Source organism: Limanda limanda, chromosome 6 (genome assembly GCF_963576545.1).
Source record: "Limanda limanda chromosome 6, fLimLim1.1, whole genome shotgun sequence".
Lineage (NCBI taxonomy): Eukaryota > Metazoa > Chordata > Actinopteri > Pleuronectiformes > Pleuronectidae > Limanda > Limanda limanda.
The window spans coordinates 29940860-29963704 of NC_083641.1; the positions used below are offsets into that span (position 1 = coordinate 29940860).

Genomic DNA, 22845 nt, shown 5'->3' on the forward strand with positions numbered 1-22845 from the left:
TCTAAAATAAAGTTCAGGAAATCCCAATTTTAACACGCGGGTAAATGATCTACTCTGATTTCTGTTGAGTAATCGATTACTTGAGCCTGTTTGATTTTAACTGGTTCCTTATTTAAACTTAAGATAGATAGATAGATAGATAGATGGATTGATGGATAGATGGATAGATAGATAGATAGATAGATAGATAGATAGATAGATAGATAGATTGATGGATAGATGGATAGATGGATAGATGGATAGATGGATAGATGGATAGATGGATAGATGGATAGATGGATAGATGGATAGATAGATGGATGGATAGATAGATAGACAGACAGATAGATAGATAGATAGATAGATTGATGGATAGATGGATAGATGGATAGATGGATAGATGGATAGATAGATTACTTTATTCATCCCCGAAGCGAAATTAAGTCGTCATAGCAGCCGGTATATTTGAATACAATAAAATAAAAAATATTGAGGTAGAAAGAATAAAAACAGAAACACAAGATAAATAAGGTGCAGTGGCAAGAAAAAAAAAAATAGTACAGTATATATAGTATATAATATAACATAATATATATTTATATATGATAGTAATTATACCAATATAATAGCAGTATATAGTAATAATGGCAGCAACAGTATATATAATAATAGTAATAGTGATATAATAATAGTAATTATAACATGTACACATGTATAAATATGTGTATATAGACTTATGTATACAAAGAATATACAGAGAGTATGATATAATATATGATATATAGTAGAGGTATAAATACAAGTATTTGACTATACAATAGGTAATTTAATATACTATGAGTGTAAGAATATGTAGACAGAGTGTGCAAAAGACAATATTATTGTATAAAATGATATATAATATCAATATGGTTTATATTAACACATATCACATATGATGTGAAGTGAGTGTATATGGAGCGGAGTGTTGTACAGGTACACAGTGCAGGAGACAGTGTAATAAAGTTCCTCTGTCCTGCTGCAGCTGAGAGGGGACATGTGTCCTCCTGCTGTCCCGTCTGTCTTCAGGACAACGTACATGAGACGGATCTGAAACCCGAGTCCACCTCAGGAATCCTCACATTCTTGGGTTTAAAGCAGGAACCCTGCGGAGCCTCCAGCCTGTAAATCTGTTTGTCTTCTCTCCTCCCGGCTTCAGCAGCAGACAGGTTTTAATCTGGAGAAGGTGTCGGGACCATTACCTCCTCGGACAGGTCTCGGGTCCTGGGTCCTGGGTCCTGGGTCCCGGGTCCTCCTGGCTCTGAGCCGGTAACTGGTCCCACTCCAGAGCGAGTGATGGGAACCAGGAACCTTCTCTGGATCCTCTCACAAATCAAAAATTTTGACAGCGAACGTCCTATTGGGGAAAAAACTTGAATCAAATAAAAAAAATTACCGAAAATCTGTTCTATGTTCTTTTATATAACTGATGCATCAATATTAATGAATATAATTCATTAAAAAACAATAGATTTGACATTTAATTAGTTATCACTTTGAACCTTTGTATTAAAAATGTCGATTCAATTCAAAATGTCTAATTATCTAGGTACGAATTTTAATTTCACAATTCTTGAGTTAGATTGAATTGTTTTTACTTAATGAACCAAAGTTTTAATCTATTTCAATTTACATTGAGCCAAAATCTAATTTCAGTATCCTGGACCCGAACTCGTCTTTTAGAATAAAGTCTTTAAACTTCTCCAATTTGACAACGTGAATCTGATGTTGGTCTAAATTTTGTCTTAAAATCTCATAAAATGTCAGAATTTTTATGTCAAATTTCGCGATTTCAAGTCGTAATTTTGACTAAAGTCAGAAATCATATTTATAATTTTAATTTAGAAGAGTGATATTGACTGAGTCTCATGGATATGACTCTAGATTCGTACGTTTGTTTCAGCTTCACCTCGACTCATTGAATCTCATCGTCTCTACACTGAAGTCTTTTTATGAGTTTGGATTATTTCAGCATTTTCAATGTGCAGCTCGCTGACGTCATGCTCCCGCTCACCACAGGGGGCGCTGACCTGCTCTCACACCCCCTCTGGGTTTTCATTAGGGGCAAAATAAAAACCGATTACCTCCACTGAAAGAATAAATGTGTAAAAACAGAACACTTACGAATCCAGAGCAGAATAAAAAGAGAGTCAAGTGAAAACACCATAAAGATTTGTGCCAAACTGTGAATAATAAAATATTAAAGACCATAAAAGTTTACTAGGAGCTCGTGAAGTGAGTGCTGGAACCAGAGCAGAGACGAGGCCGGTTCCTGGGTTCCTCTGGTGAAGCTTCAGTCTGAGGAACTTCTCCAGAGAGTGAAACTCTGAAGAGAAAGTTTCCAGATTGAAACTTCAAAAGAGATGAAGAGGATTTTATCTCCTGAAGGATTAAGAAAGAAAAGCTTCTGTTTGTAGTTTCACAGTCTTTGAAATCCTCTTCTCACAGATCATTACATTACATTAAATTAGTTACATTACATTACATTAGTTACATTACATTATCAGATTATAAATAAATAATAATAAAATCAAACCTTCATCTGGAGCACGACGTGAGGAGAAGATTCAGAAAGTGATTCAACATCTGAAGACATGAGTGAGAGGAGGGGGCGGGGCTTATACCGACCAGCAACATGTGACTCACATCACAACACAACGCAACACATCACTACACAACACACCACAACACATCACAAAACAACACAAAACATCAACACAACAACACGACACAACAACACAACACACCACAACACAACAGAACACATCACAACACAACACATCACAACACAACACATCACAACATAACACACCACAACACATCACAACACAACACAACACAACAACACAACACATCAACACAACAACACAACACAACAACACAACACACCACAAGACATCACACCACAACACACCATAACACATCACAACACAACAGAACACATCAACACAACAACACATCACAACACATCACAACACATCACAACACATCACAACACACCACATCAACACAACACATCACAACACAACACATCACAACACAACACAACACATCAACACAACAACACAACAGGTGAAAAGAGGACCTCCCACACACACACACAAACACACACAAACAAATACACACACACACACTCTGTCTCTCTCAACGGACAGAAGAACACGTGCCAAAAAACCCTGCGGGGATGTGTGTGTGTGTGTGTGTGTGTGTGTGTGTGTGTGTGTGTGTGTGTGTGTGTGTGTGTGTGTGTGTGTGTGTGCCTGTTTTATGAAACATAATTACAAACGTGATAATCTGTAAATCCAGAGTCAAGCTGCTGGTAACGGTTCTCTCCTCTTCTGGACTAGATGTTGGTCTGAGGAACCTTTCACACCTGATATCTGTCCCATGTGAGGATCTTCTCCCAGGACACACACATGCTGATGGACCTGAACACATCAACACAACAACACAACAACACAACAACACAACAACAGGATTCACTACATGAGAAGAACCAGTTTGTAACTTCATGTTTATCTACAAGTCTGATGGAGATGAAGGAGCAGATGAACTGAGGAGTTCCTGATGGAAGAAGATGTGAAGAGACATGTTGATCATAGTCCTCCATCAGCTGACACCACCAGGATCTGGATCCAGCACCAGGATCTGGATCCACCATCAGGATCTGGATCCAGCACCAGGATCTGGATCCACCACCTGGATCTGGATCCACCACCAGGATCTGGATCCTCCACCAGGATCTGGATCCACCACCAGGATCTGGATCCAGCACCAGGATCTGGATCCAGCACCAGGATCTGGATCCACCATCAGGATCTGGATCCACCACCAGGATCTGGATCCACCATCAGGATCCGGATCCAGCATAATTTAGGTTCAAACTGAAGAATCTCAGGCTCTGTACCAAACAAGCTGTGAAAGAGTCCTCATTCATCTGCACACACACACATTCACAACACACACACACACGCACACACATTCACAGAGACACACACACGCACACACACAGACACACACTCAGCTCTGGAGGTGTGAACCTGGGAACTCTGCAGCTCTGAGGAGCATCAACCATTTGTCTGTCAGAAGTTCTAACAGGGAACAAACTGCAGGACACACAATGAACACACACTAAGACACACACACAGACACGCACACACACAGGAACACTAAAACACAGAGGCAGAGACACACACAAAGACACACAAACATCTGTGTAACATCTGTCTGTTTCCTTCAGTTTAATAAAGTTTTATTAAACTGTGATGATGCAACCGAGTCACGTGACACGTCACAGGTAAAGCGTGTGTGTGCGTGGGGGGGGGGTGGGGGGGGTTGTGTTATTTATTTATTTATATGTTTGAGGCTCGCGACCCCCCCCCCCTCTATTGTCCTTGTAATGAGGACAGCGCGTGCCCCCCCCCCCATACAAGCCACGCCCACGGCACGCTTCATCTGCACTCACACACACAGACACACACACATAACAAGCTCATTGTCCCAGTGTTTGTATCCAGACGTGTGTGTTGTGTGTCTGTCTCTGTGTGTCTATGTGTGTGTGTGTGTGTGTGTGTGTCTCTGTGTCTGTATGTGTGTCTGTGTGTGTGTGTGTTTGTGTGTCCGTGTGTGTGTTTGTGTGCCTATGTGTGTGTGCGTGTGTGTGTAAGTCTGTGTGTGTGTGTACTTGTGTCCCTGTGTCTCTGTGTGTCTCTGTGTGTGTGTGTGTGTGCCTGTATGTATGTGTGTCTGTGTGTGTGTGTGCGTGTGTGTGTAAGTCTGTGTGTGTGTGTGTGTGCCTGTATGTATGTGTCTCTCTGTGTGTGTGTGTCTCTGTGTGTGTGTCCGTGTACCTGCTCACCACGCGCTTTGTCCCCTGAGAGCTCCCGGGTCGCGTGCACGCGGGACAATATGCGCGTGTTCGATCTGAGCATCTGCCGATCGATCCCCCCCCCCCCCACGTGCACGCTACTTGTGCAGGTGCGCGTGCGCGTGGATTCTTATCAAGATGCATTTTCTGCCCAGAGTCCAGATGAGGGGGGGGGGGGGTTCTATGTCTATCTATCTCTATCCTCTCAGAGGAGGAGGAGAGGAGGAGGAGACCCGCCCCCCCCACACAGCGTCACCTCGGAGTGTGGATCACCCCCCCCTGCCCCCCCCCCTCACACCTTTTGTCCTCACACGCGCCCAAACGGTCCCCGGAGGTGCACGCGCTTCTGTTGAGGTGCGAGAACACACGGCGCGTGCCGCCCACCCGGGGGGGGGGGCAGGGGGGGGTGTAAAGAGGGACACCTGCACGCGCATGCGCAGAGAGTGCGTGAGACATATGGAGGAGTGTATGTGTGTGGGGGGGGGAGACATCACAAACTGTGTTCATCCCACCTGTTGATAACTGTGTTTGTGTGTCTGTGGCTGCGCGTGTGCGTGTCTCACAACACATCACAACAACACATCACTTCAACACAACAACACATCACAACACAACACAACAACACATCACAACACAACAACACATCACAACACAACACAACAACATATCACATCACAACAACACATCACTTCAACACAACAACACATCACAACACAACACAACAACACATCACAACACAACAACACATCACATCACAACACAACACAACAACACATCACAACACAACACAACAACACATCACAACTGTTGAGAAAAACAACAGCGTGTTCTTTACTTCTTTAGCCAAACTCAGTTTTGCTCAATTTAAGAATTTATTTATGAAACATTGAACAGGTTACAGTAAAGACACAATGGGTTCCAGTACATTAGTTGTATCAGAGCGCCTCGAACATCCGGGTCTGTCCGTTCTATAACAGTAGATCTTCGTTCCTCCTACTCGGAAGTGCGCAGGCGTAATCCATCCTCCTGGCTTTTGGAATACGGAAGTGAAACAGGGATTATTATGTTTCAGTTTATATCAAAACAAACCTGAGTGTGTAAACAACAGGTTGAACCCAAAGCAAAATACAGAACACATCACTCTGTCTGACCTCCAGAACTTTATCAGGCAGCTGTGAGACTGACCCGTCTGAGAAGGAAAAGATGATTATTTCGCTATGTTCTATTTGTACAGACATTCAAACGACCAAACCAAATCGAGGCAACAGCAAAGTGACTCACATACATTCTAATCTGTAGATTAACCATCAGGAAGGAAAGGTTATTATTCATTCATTTCTACTAAGGCCTGATATCTAACTCAAGCTGTTCCTTTAGCTTTATTGCTTAAGAGTTCTTTCAGCCACAGGCTATAGTTAAACATTTGAAATCCCAACACAACACATCACAACACAACACAACACATCAACACAACACATCAACACAACAACACATCACAACACATCAACACAACACATCACAACACAACACAACACAACAACACATCACAACACAACACATCAACACAACAACACATCACAACACAACACATCACATCAACACAACAACACATCACAACATAACACAACAACATATCACACAACAACACATCAACACAACACAACACATCAACACAACAACACAACAACACAACACATCACAAAACAACACAACACATCAACACAACAACACAACAACATATCACAAAACAACACATCAACACAACAACACAACACAACACATCACAACACAACACAACACATCACAACACAACACATCAACACAACACAACACATCACAACACAACAACACATCACAACACAACAACACATCACAACACATCAACACATCAACACATCACAACACAACACAACACAACACAACACATCACAACACAACACAACACTTTCTTATATTTTCTTATCTTATGAACTAAATTTAAAGCTGCAGCGACTTTAGTTTTGTATTCATCTCATCCATGAGTGTGTGTGTGTGTGTGTGTGTGAGAGAGAGACAGTGTGTGTGTGTGTGTGAGTGTGTGTGTGTGTGGGGGGGGTGTTAACATTATTACCTTGTATTTACAGCTCGCACGTGTGAACGCGCTCCTGAAGGAGCATTTGTCTCGTGACAGTTTGTTCTATTGCCCCGCTGTGACCCCCCCCCCCCTCACACACACTCTCACACACACACAGACACACACACACACACTCACACACACACACACACCTCTGGACTGTACACGCAGCTGAAGCGTGCGTGTTGGATCAGGCGCGTGCTCGTGAAGAGAAGTTACAGTAAATTAAAGTTTCGGTTTGAATGAAGCAGGGGGGGGGGCGGCTTCTTCAGGTGAACATGTTTTACACAGGGCCGTCCCCCCTCCTCCCTCCCTCCTCCTCCTCCCTCCTCCTCCTCCTCCCTCCTCCCTCCCTCCTCCTCCCTCCTCCTCCTCCCCCCTCCTCCTCCCTCCTCCTCCTCCCCCCCCCCCTCTCAGTATAAAGAGCAGCTCGCTGCAGCAGCTTCAGTCCAGAGTTCAGCCTCCAGCGGATTGTAACTTTCTCTTCAGCCCGCAGACACACACACGGAGACAGACACACACAGAGACACACAGAGACAGACACACACACGGAGACAGACACACACACGGAGACACACACGGAGACACACAGAGACAGACACACACGGAGACACACAGAGACACACACACAGAGACACACGGACACGCACAACCTGCGGCTCTGACCCATGTGAGATCCTCCTCGCTCTTCTCGGTTCTTCTGGATCTCACGCACGCGCACTCAGCATGGCGCGTGCGTTCCTGTGGAGCTTCACGCTACTCGCAGCAGCTCAGATGGTGAGTAGAACCTCCAGAACCTCCAGAACCTCCAGTAGAACCTCCTGAACCTCCAGTAGAACCTCCTGAACCTCAGAACCTCCTGTAGAACCTCCTGAATCTCAGAACCTCCAGAACCTCCTGAACCTTCTCCTCAGCTCCTCTCCGGACACACGCACGGAGCCGCGCTCGCTCCTGTGTCCTCCTCGCTCCGCGGCACGGTGGTAGAGCGGGCAGAGCACCTCACACAGTCTGAAGCCTGCAGACATGTGGAGGACACACGGGTTGTGTGATGTGCGTGTTCCGTGCAGGACTTGATCTAAAGTCCGGGGGACCTCTGCTGGACTCGTGTCTCCATGGAGAAGGTGGAGACACCTCAGAGACACATGAGGACCCGTGGGTCCTCATGTGTCTCTGAGGTGTCTCCACCTTCTACCTTCTCCAGGTTCTCCACCTTCTCCAGGTTCTCCAGGTTCTCCAGGAGTTCCTCTCGCTGAGGCTGGAGACCAGAGGACGTCTCACCTCGTTAGAGACAAACTGTGGTTTATGAATATGTCTCTGCAGATGGAATATGATTTATTGATGTTCTGCTCCATCAGCTTCAGTGTGTAACCTCTCTGCCCCCCCCCCCTGCCCCCCCCCCACCAGGCTGTCTCCTCCGGGGTCTTCGAGCTGAAGATCGAGTCCTTCACCCCCCCCCCCGGCCTGTGTTCCTCGCGGAGCTGCCAGATCTTCTTCCGCGTGTGTCTCAAGCACGCGCAGGAGGTCATCGACCCGGAGCCGCCGTGCACGTACGGGAGCGCGCTCACGCACGTCCTGGAGTCCGACTCCAGCTCCATCTCCGGGAGCGCGCCCGTCCGGGTTCCGTTCCTGTTCAAGTGGCCGGTGAGACCCCCCCCCCACCCACACACACACACACACACACTCACCCCCCCCCCCCCACGAGGTTTCTCATCGTGTGTTTCACGTGCACGCGGTTCTAACCCCCCCCCCCCCCTCTCTCCTCTCCCCCCCCCGCAGGGAACCTTCTCTCTGATCATCGAAGCCTGGAACGCAGAAGAATCTTCAGGTCTCGACTCCACAGGTGAGAAGCTGCAGTGTCTCCTCTTCACCGCCAGGCGGCGCCGCTTCCTCCTCTGACGTCACGAGTAGAGAAACGTGCATGTGTCAGTTCAGCAGACATGTGACCACGTGTGTGTTTACATTCCAGTTGTGGTTCAAAGATTCTTTCCAACATTAAATTCACACATTTTAACACAAAAAGTCGTCGTTAACTTCAACAAACACACAAAGTTGTGTGTTTGTTGAAGTTTGGATTATTTCAGGATTGTACAAATAAAGTTATTAACCGTCTCCCTCGTTTCTCCAGAGAACCAGAACAACCTGATCAGCCGCATGGCGACCCGCCGGCGCCTGAGCGTGCACGAGGACTGGGCGCAGGACGTGCACTTCGGCGAGCAGAGCGAGCTGCGCTACTCCTTCCACGTGGCGTGCAGCGAGCACTACCACGGAGAGGCTTGCTCCGCCTACTGCCGCCCGCGCAACGACACCTTCGGCCACTACGGCTGCGACGCGGCGGGCGAGCGGCGCTGCCTGGCGGGCTGGAGCGGCGAGTACTGCACGGCCCGTAAGTATCACTGCTTCCTGTGATGTCACTGGTGTGTTTCCTCCAATCAGCCTGAGTCGCAGCAGCTTGGTGACCTCACGGCGTTTAGCGTCTCAGGGTCAGAACTCTGCGGCACCGCCCTTTAAATCATCTCGTTGTATTAACGTTAAACAGACGCCTTTGATCTGCGGCTTTGATCTTCACGAACGTTTCCTGTCGAGTCTCGAAGTCAAAACGCTTCACGATGTTTTCGTCTCTCGAGCGTTTCGCTCCGAACATCAGACGCTCGTTACAGGAGAAGACACGCCCTCTGTTTCCATCCCAACGTTTCTCCAGAGCGGGGGGGTGGGGGGGGGGTGAACAGGGCCCTTGGGGGGGTTAATGGGGGGGGGGGCCCTTGGCGCTTCATCTTTTTGTGCAGCGGCCCTGAGATGTGAAGTCAAGCAGTCGAGGACAAAACAGATCTGAGAGCTTCTGTCATTTCCAGTGTGAGTGTGTGTGTGTGAGTGTGTGTCCCTGTGTGTGTGTGTGTGTGTGATGGCTCTAAGGTCTGCTCCTTTTGTGTTGAGCTCAACAATGGGCCCCCGGTCGGCCCCCCGGCCCCCCCGCTGCACAGGGACACGCGCTGCAGCTTAATGCGCTGCCGTGCGTGAAAGAGACGGCATGTGTTGCTTTTGTTGTGTAGACCAGCTGCTGCGTTCAGTACTTAACAAGCACTTGTAGTGTGTGTGTGTGTGTGTGTGTGAGTGTGTGAGTGTGAGTGTGTGTGTGTGTGTGTGAGTGTGTGAGTGTGTGTGTGTGTGTGTGTGTGTGCGTGTGTGTGTGTGTGTGTGTGTGTGTGTGTGTGTGTGTGTGTGTGTGTGTGTGTGTGTGTGTGTGTGTGTGTGTGTGTGTGCGTGTGTGTGTGTGTGTGTGTGTGTGTGTGAGTGTGTGTGTGTGTGTGTGTGTGAGGCCCCTGTGAGGGGAGGAGAGTTGTATTGTGATTCGAACATGAGACACACACACTCATAGTAATATTCTCTCCTTCTCCCTTTCCCTCTCTTTCTCCCCCCCCCCCCCCCCTTCTCCTCCCATCAGCCATCTGTGCGGCGGGCTGCAGCAGGAACGGTTTCTGCGAGTCTCCCGGCGAGTGTGTGTGTCGTCAGGGCTGGACGGGCGCACACTGCGGCGAGTGCGCCCGCCACCCGGGCTGCGTGCACGGGACCTGCCAGGCGCCGTGGCAGTGCGACTGCAAGGAAGGCTGGGGGGGGCTGTACTGCGACCAAGGTGGGTTCCGCCTCCGACACGCCCCCTAGTGGCAGCTCCACACACTGCGACTCACGGCTCATTCACACCTTCGCCTCGCAGACCACTCCCACTGACGCTCGTCTCCTTTAGGATTTTTGATCGTGTTGAATCTGTAGAAACTTTTGATGATGATGATGATGATGATGATGATGATGATGATGATGATGATGATGATGATGATGATGATGACGATGACGATGATGATGATGAACTTGATCTTAATCAGACATTTTTATTCCAAGAAATCTGCAGATTTAAATGATCAAAGTTAAAACGTTTTCTCCTCGTTCTTTACTTGAGAAAAACCTCGACAAACAAACCTCGTTCGTACGATTGTTCTCCGACCGATTCTCGACTCTCGACTTCAAACGTTTCCGTGGTTTCAACATCCCAAATTTTTCAAGTTTCAAACTGTGATATAAAAGTTACTATCAGATAAATAAGTTGCACACACACAGTTAGTTTCTGCGATGTAAAGACCTGACTTGCCGATGTTTGAAGTTACGTTGATAGCTTCTCAGTTCACTGTGAAACAAGATCAACTTCAGGTGGAATCTACGATCATTTATTTATCTTTATTCTCACGTTATAATGTTTTTTTTTGACGCAGCTGAAAGGACGAACTGTGTCATTACGACATTAAACACTCCAGACTGACAACTTGTGTTAACGTTAACACTAAATACAGATATCTGGATTGTGTGACCTTGTTGTTGCAACAGGTTTTTTTGTTATTGTAAAGTTGATCATCATCTGCATACAAGCAGATAAGAAACTAAAACCCAGAACAATCAAAGCCTTGTTCCTTCGTTCGTCTCAGATGTCCCGTGGTGTGTCCTCTGTCGTCTGTCGTCTGTCCTCTGTCCTCTGTCCTCTGTCCTCTGTCCTCTGTCCTCTGTCCTCTGTCCTCGGTCCTCGGTCCCGTTGATGCTCTTCTCAGCAGGAAGCAGATTTCGATGAGTCACAGAGTCTTGGAGTTCATTAACCGAACCTGTCCCTCTTCCTCTCCTCAGATCTGAACTACTGCACCAACCACCGGCCGTGTCGGAACGGCGCCTCGTGCACCAACACGGGCGAGGGCAGCTACACCTGCGCCTGCCCCCCCGGGTTCACCGGCAAGAACTGCGAGATCGAGACCAACGAGTGCGACAGCAACCCGTGCAAGAACGGTGGCAGCTGCAAGGTGAGTCGGCGTTTCCTCCGTCACGCACGCCCTCACTGAGCGGAGTACAGTTCTGATGAATCATCTTAGAGTTTGATCAGAAGCATGACGCCGTATCTTCTCCTCCCATCTTCTCCTCAGGATCTGGTGAACGAGTATTCCTGCGCGTGCCCTCAGGGTTTCTACGGGAAGAACTGTGAGGTCAGCGCCATGAAGTGCGCCGACGGGCCGTGCTTCAACGGAGGAACCTGCGAGGAGAACCTGGACGGTGGCTACAGCTGCCACTGCCCCCCCGGCTTCACGGGCTCCAACTGCGAGAAGAGAAACGACCGGTGCAGCAGCGACCCCTGCGCCAATGGTACGATCCAACAGTTTATTCACTTCATCGGTTTTACAAAGGGCCAAACCACCGTTATCTCCAGAGTTCGAAATGAAATATGGAAACCACGAACAGATGGAGACAGAACGGTTTCAGGTCGCTCTTCATGTGAACTCAGACAAACCACATCAGCAGTGATGGAGCTGAATGGAGAAACATCAGCTGCTTTCAGACACGAGCTCCTGAGCTTCTCCAGAGTTTGAGTTTCACAGCTGAACAAACCAGCAGCAGGTTTCTGCACAGGATCCGACTTTCTACAGGAGGTGTTCTACAGAGAGCCTCAGAGAACCTCAGAGAACCTCAGAGAGCCTCAGAGAACCTCAGAGAACCTCAGAGAACCTCAGAGAGCCTCAGAGAGCCTCAGAGAACCTCAGAGAACCTCAGAGAGCCTCAGAGAGCCTCAGAGAACCTCAGAGAACCTCAGAGAACCTCAGAGAACCTCAGAGAGCCTCAGAGAACCTCAGAGAGCCTCAGAGAGCCTCAGAGAACCTCAGAGAACCTCAGAGAACCTCAGAGAACCTCAGAGAACCTCAGAGAACCTCAGAGAGCCTCAGAGAGCCTCAGAGAACCTCAGAGAGCCTCAGAGAGCCTCAGAGAACCTCAGAGGAGCTGCAGAGAACCTCAGAGAGCCTCAGAGAGCCTCAGAGAACCTCAGAGAGCCTCAGAGAACCTCAGAGAGCCTCAGAGAACCTCAGAGAACCTCAGAGAACCTCAGAGAGCCTCAGAGAACCTCAGAGAGCCTCAGAGAACCTCAGAGAACCTCAGAGAGCCTCAGAGAACCTCAGAGAACCTCAGAGAGCCTCAGAGAACCTCAGAGAACCTCAGAGAGCCTCAGAGGAGCTGCAGAGTCCTCATGTCTGAAAGCAGCTTGTGGGTTCACTTTGCTTTATTCCCTTTTTAGAAGCTGCGAGTTATTTGAAGTGGAATCAGTGTTTCATGCTTGTGACAGAGTAAGTGTGATTCAGACTCGTTGTCTTCATGGGTTCCTTCATATCTGTGGCTTCAGAGACCTGGTGTTGAGGGACAGTGTGGTTGTGTTGGTCTGGAGCTTCATCTCCTTTCAACACTGAGCCTGGGCCAGAGTGTCAGACGTGATGGAAGGAGACTGTTGTCGGAGCATGAAGTGTGAGCTTCTGTGGAAGTTCTGTGGAACGTTCCTGCGATGCCAGATGTTCCAGGTGAGCGAGGAGATGACGGATCTGAGGCTCGAGGAAATAATAACCAGAAAGTTCAGGTTGCGTCCTGCAAACTGTGAGAACCGAGTTTAGATCAGTTGCTTCATCTGTCACACTCGTTTGATCAGGTGTGTGTGTGTGTGTGTGTGTGTGTGTGTGTGTGTGTGTGTGTGTGTGTGTGTGTGTGTGTGTGTGTGTCTGAATCCTGGTTTGAGCCTCTGAACATGTCTCATCACCTCCCTGCTGCTGATAACACAAATATGTTGGTCCTGGCTGTCGTGGTTGTCAACAGACCTGTTCCGCCCCCCCTGCCCCCCCGCCCTCTCTCTCTCTCTCTCTCTCTCTCCACCTGGTTCTGGGGCGGCTCAGAGGAATGCGGCTCTGCTCTGACAGCGCCCCCCCCCCCCCCCCCCCCCTGCAGAACCGCTCTCTGAGTTTGACCAGAGAACTGAACCAGCTGCAGATTGAAACCATTTCAATTTAAACGACTCCGTGTTCGTGATGTTTCCATCGACGCTGAACACGCTGAAGCATCAGACTCCGCCTCCGGACGCCTGTGCTCTCATTTCTGATTCTCAACGAACTCGCTGCAGAGACAATCGATCTCAGTCAACTGCAACTTTCATGTCTCTGCACGTCCCAGAGAGAAGAGAAGTGAAGAGAAGTGAGCGCTGCCAGGAGGAGGCGACGGGCGGTTGGAACAACGTCCAACAGGAAACAATGAGTTCGTCCAATGGATTCAAAGCTTTAGAGTCGCTTTGTTTCTTCAGCTTTTCGATGCCACTGAATTAAAATGTTGTTCATCAGAGAGACGACGAGTCGATTTCCAGGGTTTTTGTTCGGTTTCCTCTCTTCTCTCGTTTTCAGACGTCCAGTCAAACTCTTTCAAACAAGAGCAGACACGGCTCCAGTTTCACAACTTTCATTGCAAAATAATCCGATATCGGTGAATCTTGCCGAGTGGCGTCTGTGAGGATCCGGCCCCCGGCCCTCAGTCCTCCCTCAGGTCCTCATTACCGAGGAGAACCCGCCGCCTGCTTATCTGGAATCAGGAGTCATTCCTGAGAAAAGCTTCATCGCTGTTTCACGTCTGCTCAGAACAAACAAGGAGCTTTTCCACAGAGTTTCCTCCAGTTAATAAACTCAGGTCACGTGACTTCCTGGTTTCTAATCACTCTCAGGTTTCTCTGCTGATGAGGAGCATCTGTCTGGAGGCGTGTGTTCCCTCGTCTCCTCCACGTGAACTCGTCTGGCTTTAGTCTCCAGAGGATTTAAAAGTCTTGAGGATTGATTTTCTTCTCGTTTGAGCATCAGAAGCAGACGTTTCTCTGGAGGTGTTTTTGGATTTGAGTCTTTTCTCACGAAGCAGCAGTTTCCTTCCGTCCGGTTTCTGACTCAAACGTCCCCTGGATGTGTTCGGTTTGAAGCTTGAATCTGAAAAAGAACGTTCTGTCTCCATCGTGAACTCGACTAATGACCAGTATTAACGTGACTCCTCCCCTCGACTAATGACCAGTATTAACGTGACTCCTCCCCTCGACTAATGACCAGTATTAACGTGACTCCTCCCCCTCTGTGCAGGTGCCCAGTGTCTGGACCTCGGGCAGCGCGTCATGTGTCGCTGCCGTCCCGGCTTCACGGGATCTCGCTGTGAAACCAACGTGGACGACTGCGCCGGCGACCCCTGCCGCAACGCCGGCACCTGCGTCGATGGCGTGAACGACTTCACGTGCACGTGCACGCTCGGCTTCACCGGCAAGGACTGCTCCACGCGCTCCAGCCCCTGCGACCACTTCCCCTGCGACAACGGAGGCTCGTGCTACACGCACTTCTCGGGCCCGGTGTGTCAGTGTCCGTCCGGCTTCATGGGCGCCCGGTGCGAGTACTCCGTGAAGACCACCCCCCCCACAGAAGCGTCCGCGAACAGGGATTCCAATCCCGCGCTGGTGGCCGCGGTCGTCCTCGGCCTGGTGACGCTGGCGCTGCTGCTGTGCGCCGCCGTCCACATCCTGCGGCAGCTGCGCCGCGGCAGGAAGCTCACGGCGCTCTCCAGGTCGGTGAAGAACGACCTGGAGGCCGTGAACAACCGCAACGCGACCATCGGGGGGGGCGGACATCATAACGGGAGCCTACCCGGAGCGCCGCTGGGCAGCCTGCGGGAGAAGGAGGCGTTCCTCGTCCCCGGGGGACAAGTCAAAGTCTCCAACAAGGACGCGGCGCTGGTGGAGAAGGACAGCGACAGCACGGCCATGTTCAAAAACAAGATGGCGGACTGCAACCTGGCGAACGAGGAGCGGCGTCTCGGCAAGAACAAGTTCGACCTGTAAGAACCTGCCTGTGTGTGTCTGTGTGTCAGTGTGTGTCTGTGTGTGTCTGTGTGTGTCTGTGTGTGTCTGTGTGTGTCTGTGTGTGTCTGTGTGTGTCTGTGTGTGTCAGTGTGTGTCTGTGTGTGTCTGTGTGCGTGTCCTCGAGTCGCAGCGTGTTGTCGTTATCTGATCCTGGTGTTCACGCTCCTGTACTAACCACCTCTCTCTCTCTCTCTCTCTCTCTCTCTCTCTCTCTCTCTCTCTCTCTCTCTCTCTCTCTCTCTCTCTCTCTCTCTCTCTCCTCCCTCACAGTAAGAAGTGCGACTCGTCCATCAGCGTGCCCCCCCCCTCCTTTGCAAAGGACAGTGTGTATCAGCCCGTGTTCATCATCCCGGAGCAGACGGAGCAGTGTGTGTTTGCTACTGAGGTGAGGACACACCCACCTGTGCTCGACCAATGAGCTGCTCACAAGCAGTTGTGTTGTTTTTAGCTGAGCACACACACACTTTGTTACAAAGGTCTGATTCTCTCTTCGATATCAGCCTCATGCTTCACTGAGACACATAGTGAAACTCTCTGAGGGTTTGATTAGTTTATTACTTTATATGCTCAACAATTCAAAATAGATTGTAACGACTTATTATCTATGATCAGGGGTCATTTCATATTTTTATTATTGTGTTTTTTTTCTGAACGTTTAGTTTCACTTTTAATTCAAAGCGGCCAAATCCCAAACGACTCATTCAGAGAAACATTTCTTTATTTCTTTATTCAATTCATCCTTTTTCAGATTCTGAAATATGATAAATGTGACGTAGGATATTGTAAAAGTACAACCTTGTCTCATGAATGTTGATTCCCACTGACCACTAACCGCTGTGCCTCTGTGTCGCCCTCAGGTTTGACCTCAGGTTTGACCTCGGACCGCCGGCCTCGTCTTCCAGGACACTTCCTCCGCAGGGTCTCACTATTATTTAATATTTATTACCCCTGCTCAGTGGAAAGAAACAACAAGACAGAACTTTGTAAAGAATCGTTTCCACGTTCAAACCGACAGTTTTTGGACGACTAGGTTGTGGAAAAGAGAGAAGGAGCGAAGGAGGAGAGAAAAGAGGAAAAGACTGAATGTCCAGCATCATTTGCACTATTTAACTTTTTTTATACATTAAATCTTAATATAATTTTTCTTGCTCTACAATTTCCTTTGGATCAAATATGAATGAGATGTGAAGAGTTGGAACTTTCCACCAATCAAAAAGACCGGTGCCTTACCGATGCTTCCTAATCACCGTGGCAACCATCTCCTGTACAGTTTCCCAACGAGATGTCAATCAAACCGTCGAGGACCCGACGGACAATCACACGTTTAGCTTCAGGTCGAACAACCTGAACGTTTCCTCTTGTGTTCGATCTGAAAGACGAACGGAGGAATTTCTATCGTCATGTTTTCATGTCCTGCTTCCTGAGGAGATGAAGCATCCGATGTGAGGAAGAAGAAGAAGAAGAACATCGGACAATCACACAAACGCCGAAGTGCCTCTTCAGACAAACACGTATTTAAACAACAAATAGAATTTGTTGCTTCTGGAAACCAGAGATGGGTTTTTTTTTACTGGATCTCATATTCAATCTGTCTTGAAAAGCTCAGAACCATATTCAGATCCACTGGAACCATCTTTGTAAATCAGGTTTATTCTTCTAGACCTAAATCACCAGAGTCCCAGATTCTGATCTGAGTCTAAACCAGTTCCAGGTCAATCAGAGCAATCAGCTGTTTTCCCCTCAGGAGCAGAGGATCTGTTCTGACGCTCAGGAGTCGGACCTGCAGAGTTCAGCTGGATCCACTTGATCCGTTTGTCTTTCTGTGACGGTTCCTGTTCGGATCCAGGCGCAGCGTCCAGAGGTTTATTTTTCCAAGAAAGCAGAAAAACAAACGAACAAAGAGTCGTCACTTCTCCGACTTCCTCTGTTTTTAAACATTTTATCACAAACGTGAACGACTCCAGAGAGGTTTTATAATCCGCCTTTTTTACCGAATCCATTTGATACCAAAAATAAGTGTTTTTCCTGTGTACTCGTGTCTTTGTTCTATCTCTGTTAATTTAAGAAAACAATGCAATGTGTACATATCGTCCAGAACATAGTTTTCCTATTTAATTTTGCCCTTTGTAAATAATTGTGTATTTATGAAAGAGAATTGTATATATGTCTATGTCAATGTGCCTAATGTCAGAATCAAGAAATATATTTTTTCATAAATAAAATGTGACAATAATGAACCTTGCTGTTTCATTTTTCTTTCTCGTTTCTTCAAACGATCCCGTGTCTTGCTCAACACCTGGAATATTTATTTTCTCTTTTAGTTTTTCTCTGAAGTTATAAGTTATGAGACAAATTAATATTTCATGTTAAGAGCTGGACGGTCACGAGCGGAGACATCAGACATTCTTAGACTTTTAATCTCTGTTTTTCCGTCTCTTCCGTCTTATCTCGACTTCCTCGTCTTTATAAAGAGAACAAGCTGAGTCAGGTCGGGTCAGAGGAGCGTGAACCTGCGAGAGCTGCAGCTTGAATTCAATATAATACATGAGCTCTGCGTCCGTCTCTTCTGTCTCTTCTGTCTCTGTCTCTCTTCTCTCTCTCTTCTGTCTCTTCTGTCTCTTGTCCCTCTTCTCTTCTCTGTGTCTCTGTCTCTTCTGTCTCTTTTCTCTCTCTTCTGTCTCTGTCTCTCTTCTCTCTCTCTTCTGTCTCTTCTGTCTCTTCTGTCTCTGTCTCTTCTGTCTCTCTCTTCTGTCTCTTCTGTCTCTCTGCGTCCGTCTCTTCTGTCTCTCTGCGTCCGTCTCTTCTGTCTCTTCTGTCTCTTGTCCCTCTTCTCTTCTCTGTGTCTCTGTCTCTTCTGTCTCTTCTGTCTCTTTTCTCTCTCTTCTGTCTCTGTCTCTCTTCTCTTCTCTGTGTCTCTGTCTCTTCTGTCTCTTCTGTCTCTTTTCTCTCTCTTCTGTCTCTGTCTCTCTTCTCTTCTCTGTGTCTCTGTCTCTTCTGTCTCTTTTCTCTCTCTTCTGTCTCTCTTCTCTCTCTCTTCCGTCTCTTCTGTCTCTTCTGTCTCTGTCTCTTCTGTCTCTCTCTTCTGTCTCTGTCTCTCTTCTCTCTCTCTTCTGCTTCTTCTGTCTCTTCTGACTCTTCTCTCTCTTCTGTCTTCTGTCTCTTCTCTCTCTCTTCTGTCTCTTCTGTTTCTTCTGTCTCTTCTGCCTCTTCTGTCTCTCTCTTCTGTCTCTTCTGTCTCTCTCTCTTCTCTGTCTCTTCTCTCTCTCTTCTGTCTCTTCTGTCTCTTCTGTTTCTTCTGTCTCTCTCTTCTGTCTCTTCTCTCTCTTCTCTGTCTCTCTTCTGTGTCTCTATCTCTCCTGTCTCTTCTGTCTATTCTGTCTATTCTGTCTCTCTCTTCTGTCACTTCTGTCTCTTCTGTCTCTTCTGTCTCTTCTGTTTCTTCTGTCTCTCTCTTCTGTCTCTTCTGTCTCTTCTGACTCTTCTGTCTCTCTTCTGTTTCTTCTGTCTCTTCTGTCTCTGTCTCTTCTGTCTCTTCTGTCTCTATCTCTCTTCTCTCTCTCTTCTGTCTCTTCTGTCTCTTCTGTCTCTTCTGTCTCTGTCTCTCTTCTGTCTCTTCTGTCTCTTCTGTCTCTGTCTATTCTCTCTCTTCTGTCTCTTCTGTCTCTTCTGTCTCTGCCTCTCTGTCTCTCCTCTCTATCTCCTCTGTCTCTCTTCTGTGTCTCTGTCTCTTCTGTCTCATCTGTCTCTGTCTCTTCTGTCTCTCTCTTCTGTCTCTTCTGTCTCTGTCTCTTCTGTCTCTTCTGTCTCTGTCTCTCTGTTCTCTCTCTCTTCTGTCTCTTCTGTCTCTTCTGTTTCTTCTGTCTCTCTCTTCTGTCTCTTCTGTCTCTTCTGTCTCTGTCTCTCTTCTCTCTCTCTTCTGTCTCTTCTGTCTCTTCTGTCTCTTCTGTCTCTTCTGACTCTTCTCTCTCTTCTCTGTGTCTCTGTCTCTCTTCTCTCTCTCTTCTGTCTCTTCTGTCTCTTCTCTCTCTCTTCTGTCTCTTCTGTCTCTTCTGTCTCCGTCTCTTCTGTCTCTTCTGTCTCTTCTGTCTCCGTCTCTTCTGTCTCTTCTGTCTCTTCTGTCTCTGTCTCTCTTCTCTCTCTCTTCTGTCTCTTCTCTCTCTTCTGTCTCTTCTGACTCTTCTCTCTCTTCTCTGTGTCTCTGTCTCTCTTCTCTCTCTCTTCTGTCTCTTCTGTCTCTTCTGTCTCTCTTCTGTCTCTTGTCCCTCTTCTCTCTCTCTGACATCGTTCTCTTTTCATTTGCTTTCCCGTCAGCTAGAGTTTCCCTGAAGTTGTTAATCAATACAGTGTCGTCTTGTTAATGAGTAGCTGCTGCCACACACACACACACACACACACACACACACACACACACACACACACACACACACACACACACACACACGCACACACGCACACACACACACACACACACACACACACACACACACACACACACCCACACACACACAGAGGCTAAGGGTTAGAAAGTGTTTTACAGGCAGAGGAAAATGAAGTTGGTTTTATAACAAGAGAGAAACGAAGAGTTTACACATTTGACAACAGACGGGATTCTGGGTAATTGGGTTTTATTTGTACCTTTGATTCACAAACCTGATTGGACAGGATTCTGGTTGGATAACGTGTCATCGACCCTGAAGTGACATCGTGAAACAGAGGTTGAGAGTCCGAAACCTGAGAGAGAGAGAGAGAGAGAGAGAGAGAGAGAGGGAGAGAGAGAGAGAGAGAGAGAGAGAGAGAGAGAGAGAGTTTAACTGAGGCAGATGAAAGAGAGAGAGAGAAGAACACACACAGTAGAAACACATCACACCTGTCATGACTCCATCACGTCTGTGACCTCTGACCTCTTCTCCTCCCTCGCTCACTTTCCCAGCTTGTTTTGGATACACATGGTCTGTCTGTGCTGAATCCTACATGCCATGGTGTGTGTGTGTGTGTGTGTGTGTGTGTGTGTGTGTGTGTGTGTGTGTGTGTGTGTGAAAGATGGGAAGAGGAAACAGGAACAGGAAGGATAAAGACATGAATCAAGTCTCTCGCCCTCCTGTTCTGGCTTTACTTTATCTCTGTCTCACTCTCACTCTCACACACACACACACTCACACACACACACACACACACTAACACACACACAGGTCAAACAATGTGTCGTGACGGAGCTGCCGAAAGATCAGCTGCTGCAGCCCGGGAAGGTCAAAGGTCGTCCGGACAGGAAGTGACCGAGAGGGAGAGAAACGTGATTTACACACTTAGTCGAGTCCCAGAGTCGTCCCCTAAACAAACTCACCTAAACACACTCCAGAGCACATTGTCTGTGCAACACAACAACACAACAACACAACAACACAACAAAACAACACAACTAACTAATGTCAGCTAACATCACTTTTTCTCTGGAGACTTGAAATGATGAAAGGACTGACAAGATGACCTGAAACACACACACACACAGACACACACACACACACACACAAACAGACACGCACACACTCACACACAAACACACTCACACACTCACACACAAACACACACACACACCCACACACAGGGCCACCCAGACCTCTGCAGGTCACTGCACAGGAAGCAGAGGCCACAGAGGAGTGAATACACATATCAGCATTGGTGTGTGTGTGTGTGTGTGTGTGTGTGTGTGTGTGTGTGTGTGTGTGTGTGTGATGAGTGACACACTAACCTGTGTGTAGATGACATTAGAATAACTTAGTTATTTCACATAAAAATAAAAGTTAAATTCTACAAAAACTTCAATATAACAACAAAACTCTATTTTCTCATAGTTTTAATTTCTTCTCAGTCGACGTCACCTTCACATCCGTGTAAACTTCACTCTTCCTCTTCCTCTGTTTCCCCTCCTCCTCCTCCTCCTCCTCCTCCTCCTCCTCCTCCTCCTCCTCCTCCTCCTCCTCCTCCTCCTCCTCCTCCTCCCTGCATCCATCGAGGTGCTGACCTTCGACCCCGCCCATCGTGGGAACATCCTCAGGAGGATGAGTTGGCGTGACGACCAGGAGAACATTACCACGGTGATGATGAGTCTAACAGAACCCCAACACCTGTCTGCCCCCCCCCCCCAGCATACAACACACACACACACACACACACACACACACACACACACACACACACACACACACACACACACACACACACACTAAAACAAGGATTTTATTTTCTGGGCATTTCACAATAAAAGTCCTGCTGATTAAACCTCATTTAGCAAACACTCGTTCAGCAGCTCGTCCTCGATGAGACGAGTTCATCAGCAAAACACGTTTCTCTCAAACAAGGAAACATCGCAGGAAGTTAACGATGTCACTTCCTGCGATGATGAGTGATGATGTCGCTCTGGACGTGTCGGTGATAACGAAGAGATGATTTAAAAAACCTGGTGAACTGAAAATATCTTTAATGATATTTTTTATTTTGATTAAAATTGTTGCGTGAGTGAGATAAATATATGACGACATCTGTGGTCTCTCTCTCTCTCTCTCTCTCTCTCTCTCTCTATCTCTCTCTCTCTCTCTCTCTCTCTCTCTCTCAGACTGAAACCTGACTCCCTCACTTTGCTCGTAGAAGACGGGAGAAATTTACAACCTGTAATCCATCAATCAGAAAGTGTGGGAACTGAGAGAAAGAGAGAGAGACAGAGAGAGAGAGAGAGAGAGAGAGAGAGAGAGAGAGAGAGAGGGGTACAGCGAGAGAGAAAGAGAGAGTGGGGGGGGGGGTACAGCGAGAGAGTGGGGTTGTTTGTTTGTTTGTTTGTTTATCATAGAGTGAGGAATGCCATGGGAACAGAGGGTTTATTCAGGAGGAAACAGCTGTTCCACAGAAACCTGTAATAACATAATAATAATCATAATAATAATAATCATAATCATAATGCAGTGGCTCAGATTCTCTTCTCTCGTTCAGCCTCTGGATGTTTTTAATCTCAAGCAGACGTCGTGTTGTTGTTTCTCATTTTTCTCTTTCAGCCGTGAACTGTGGATTTCCAGGAACGAGCGCTCAGCAGAAACGGAAGCTGCTCCTCCCTCTCACTGATAACCCCCCCGACCGCACCGCGCC

At 47.6% G+C, this 22845-nt stretch overlaps 1 protein-coding gene across 1 annotated transcript; it reads left to right on the plus strand.

The window, feature by feature from the left end:
* Positions 1-7556: 7556 nt before the first annotated feature.
* dlc (deltaC) lies at positions 7557-17948 on the plus strand. The gene is made up of 10 exons (XM_061072692.1): positions 7557-7775; positions 8403-8639; positions 8775-8838; positions 9124-9381; positions 10438-10626; positions 11661-11830; positions 11951-12167; positions 14945-15686; positions 15982-16096; positions 16569-17948. Exons 1-10 carry the CDS (start codon positions 7725-7727, stop codon positions 16572-16574), a joined length of 2049 nt encoding a protein of 682 aa, XP_060928675.1. The 5' UTR covers positions 7557-7724; the 3' UTR covers positions 16575-17948.
* Positions 17949-22845: the final 4897 nt, after the last annotated feature.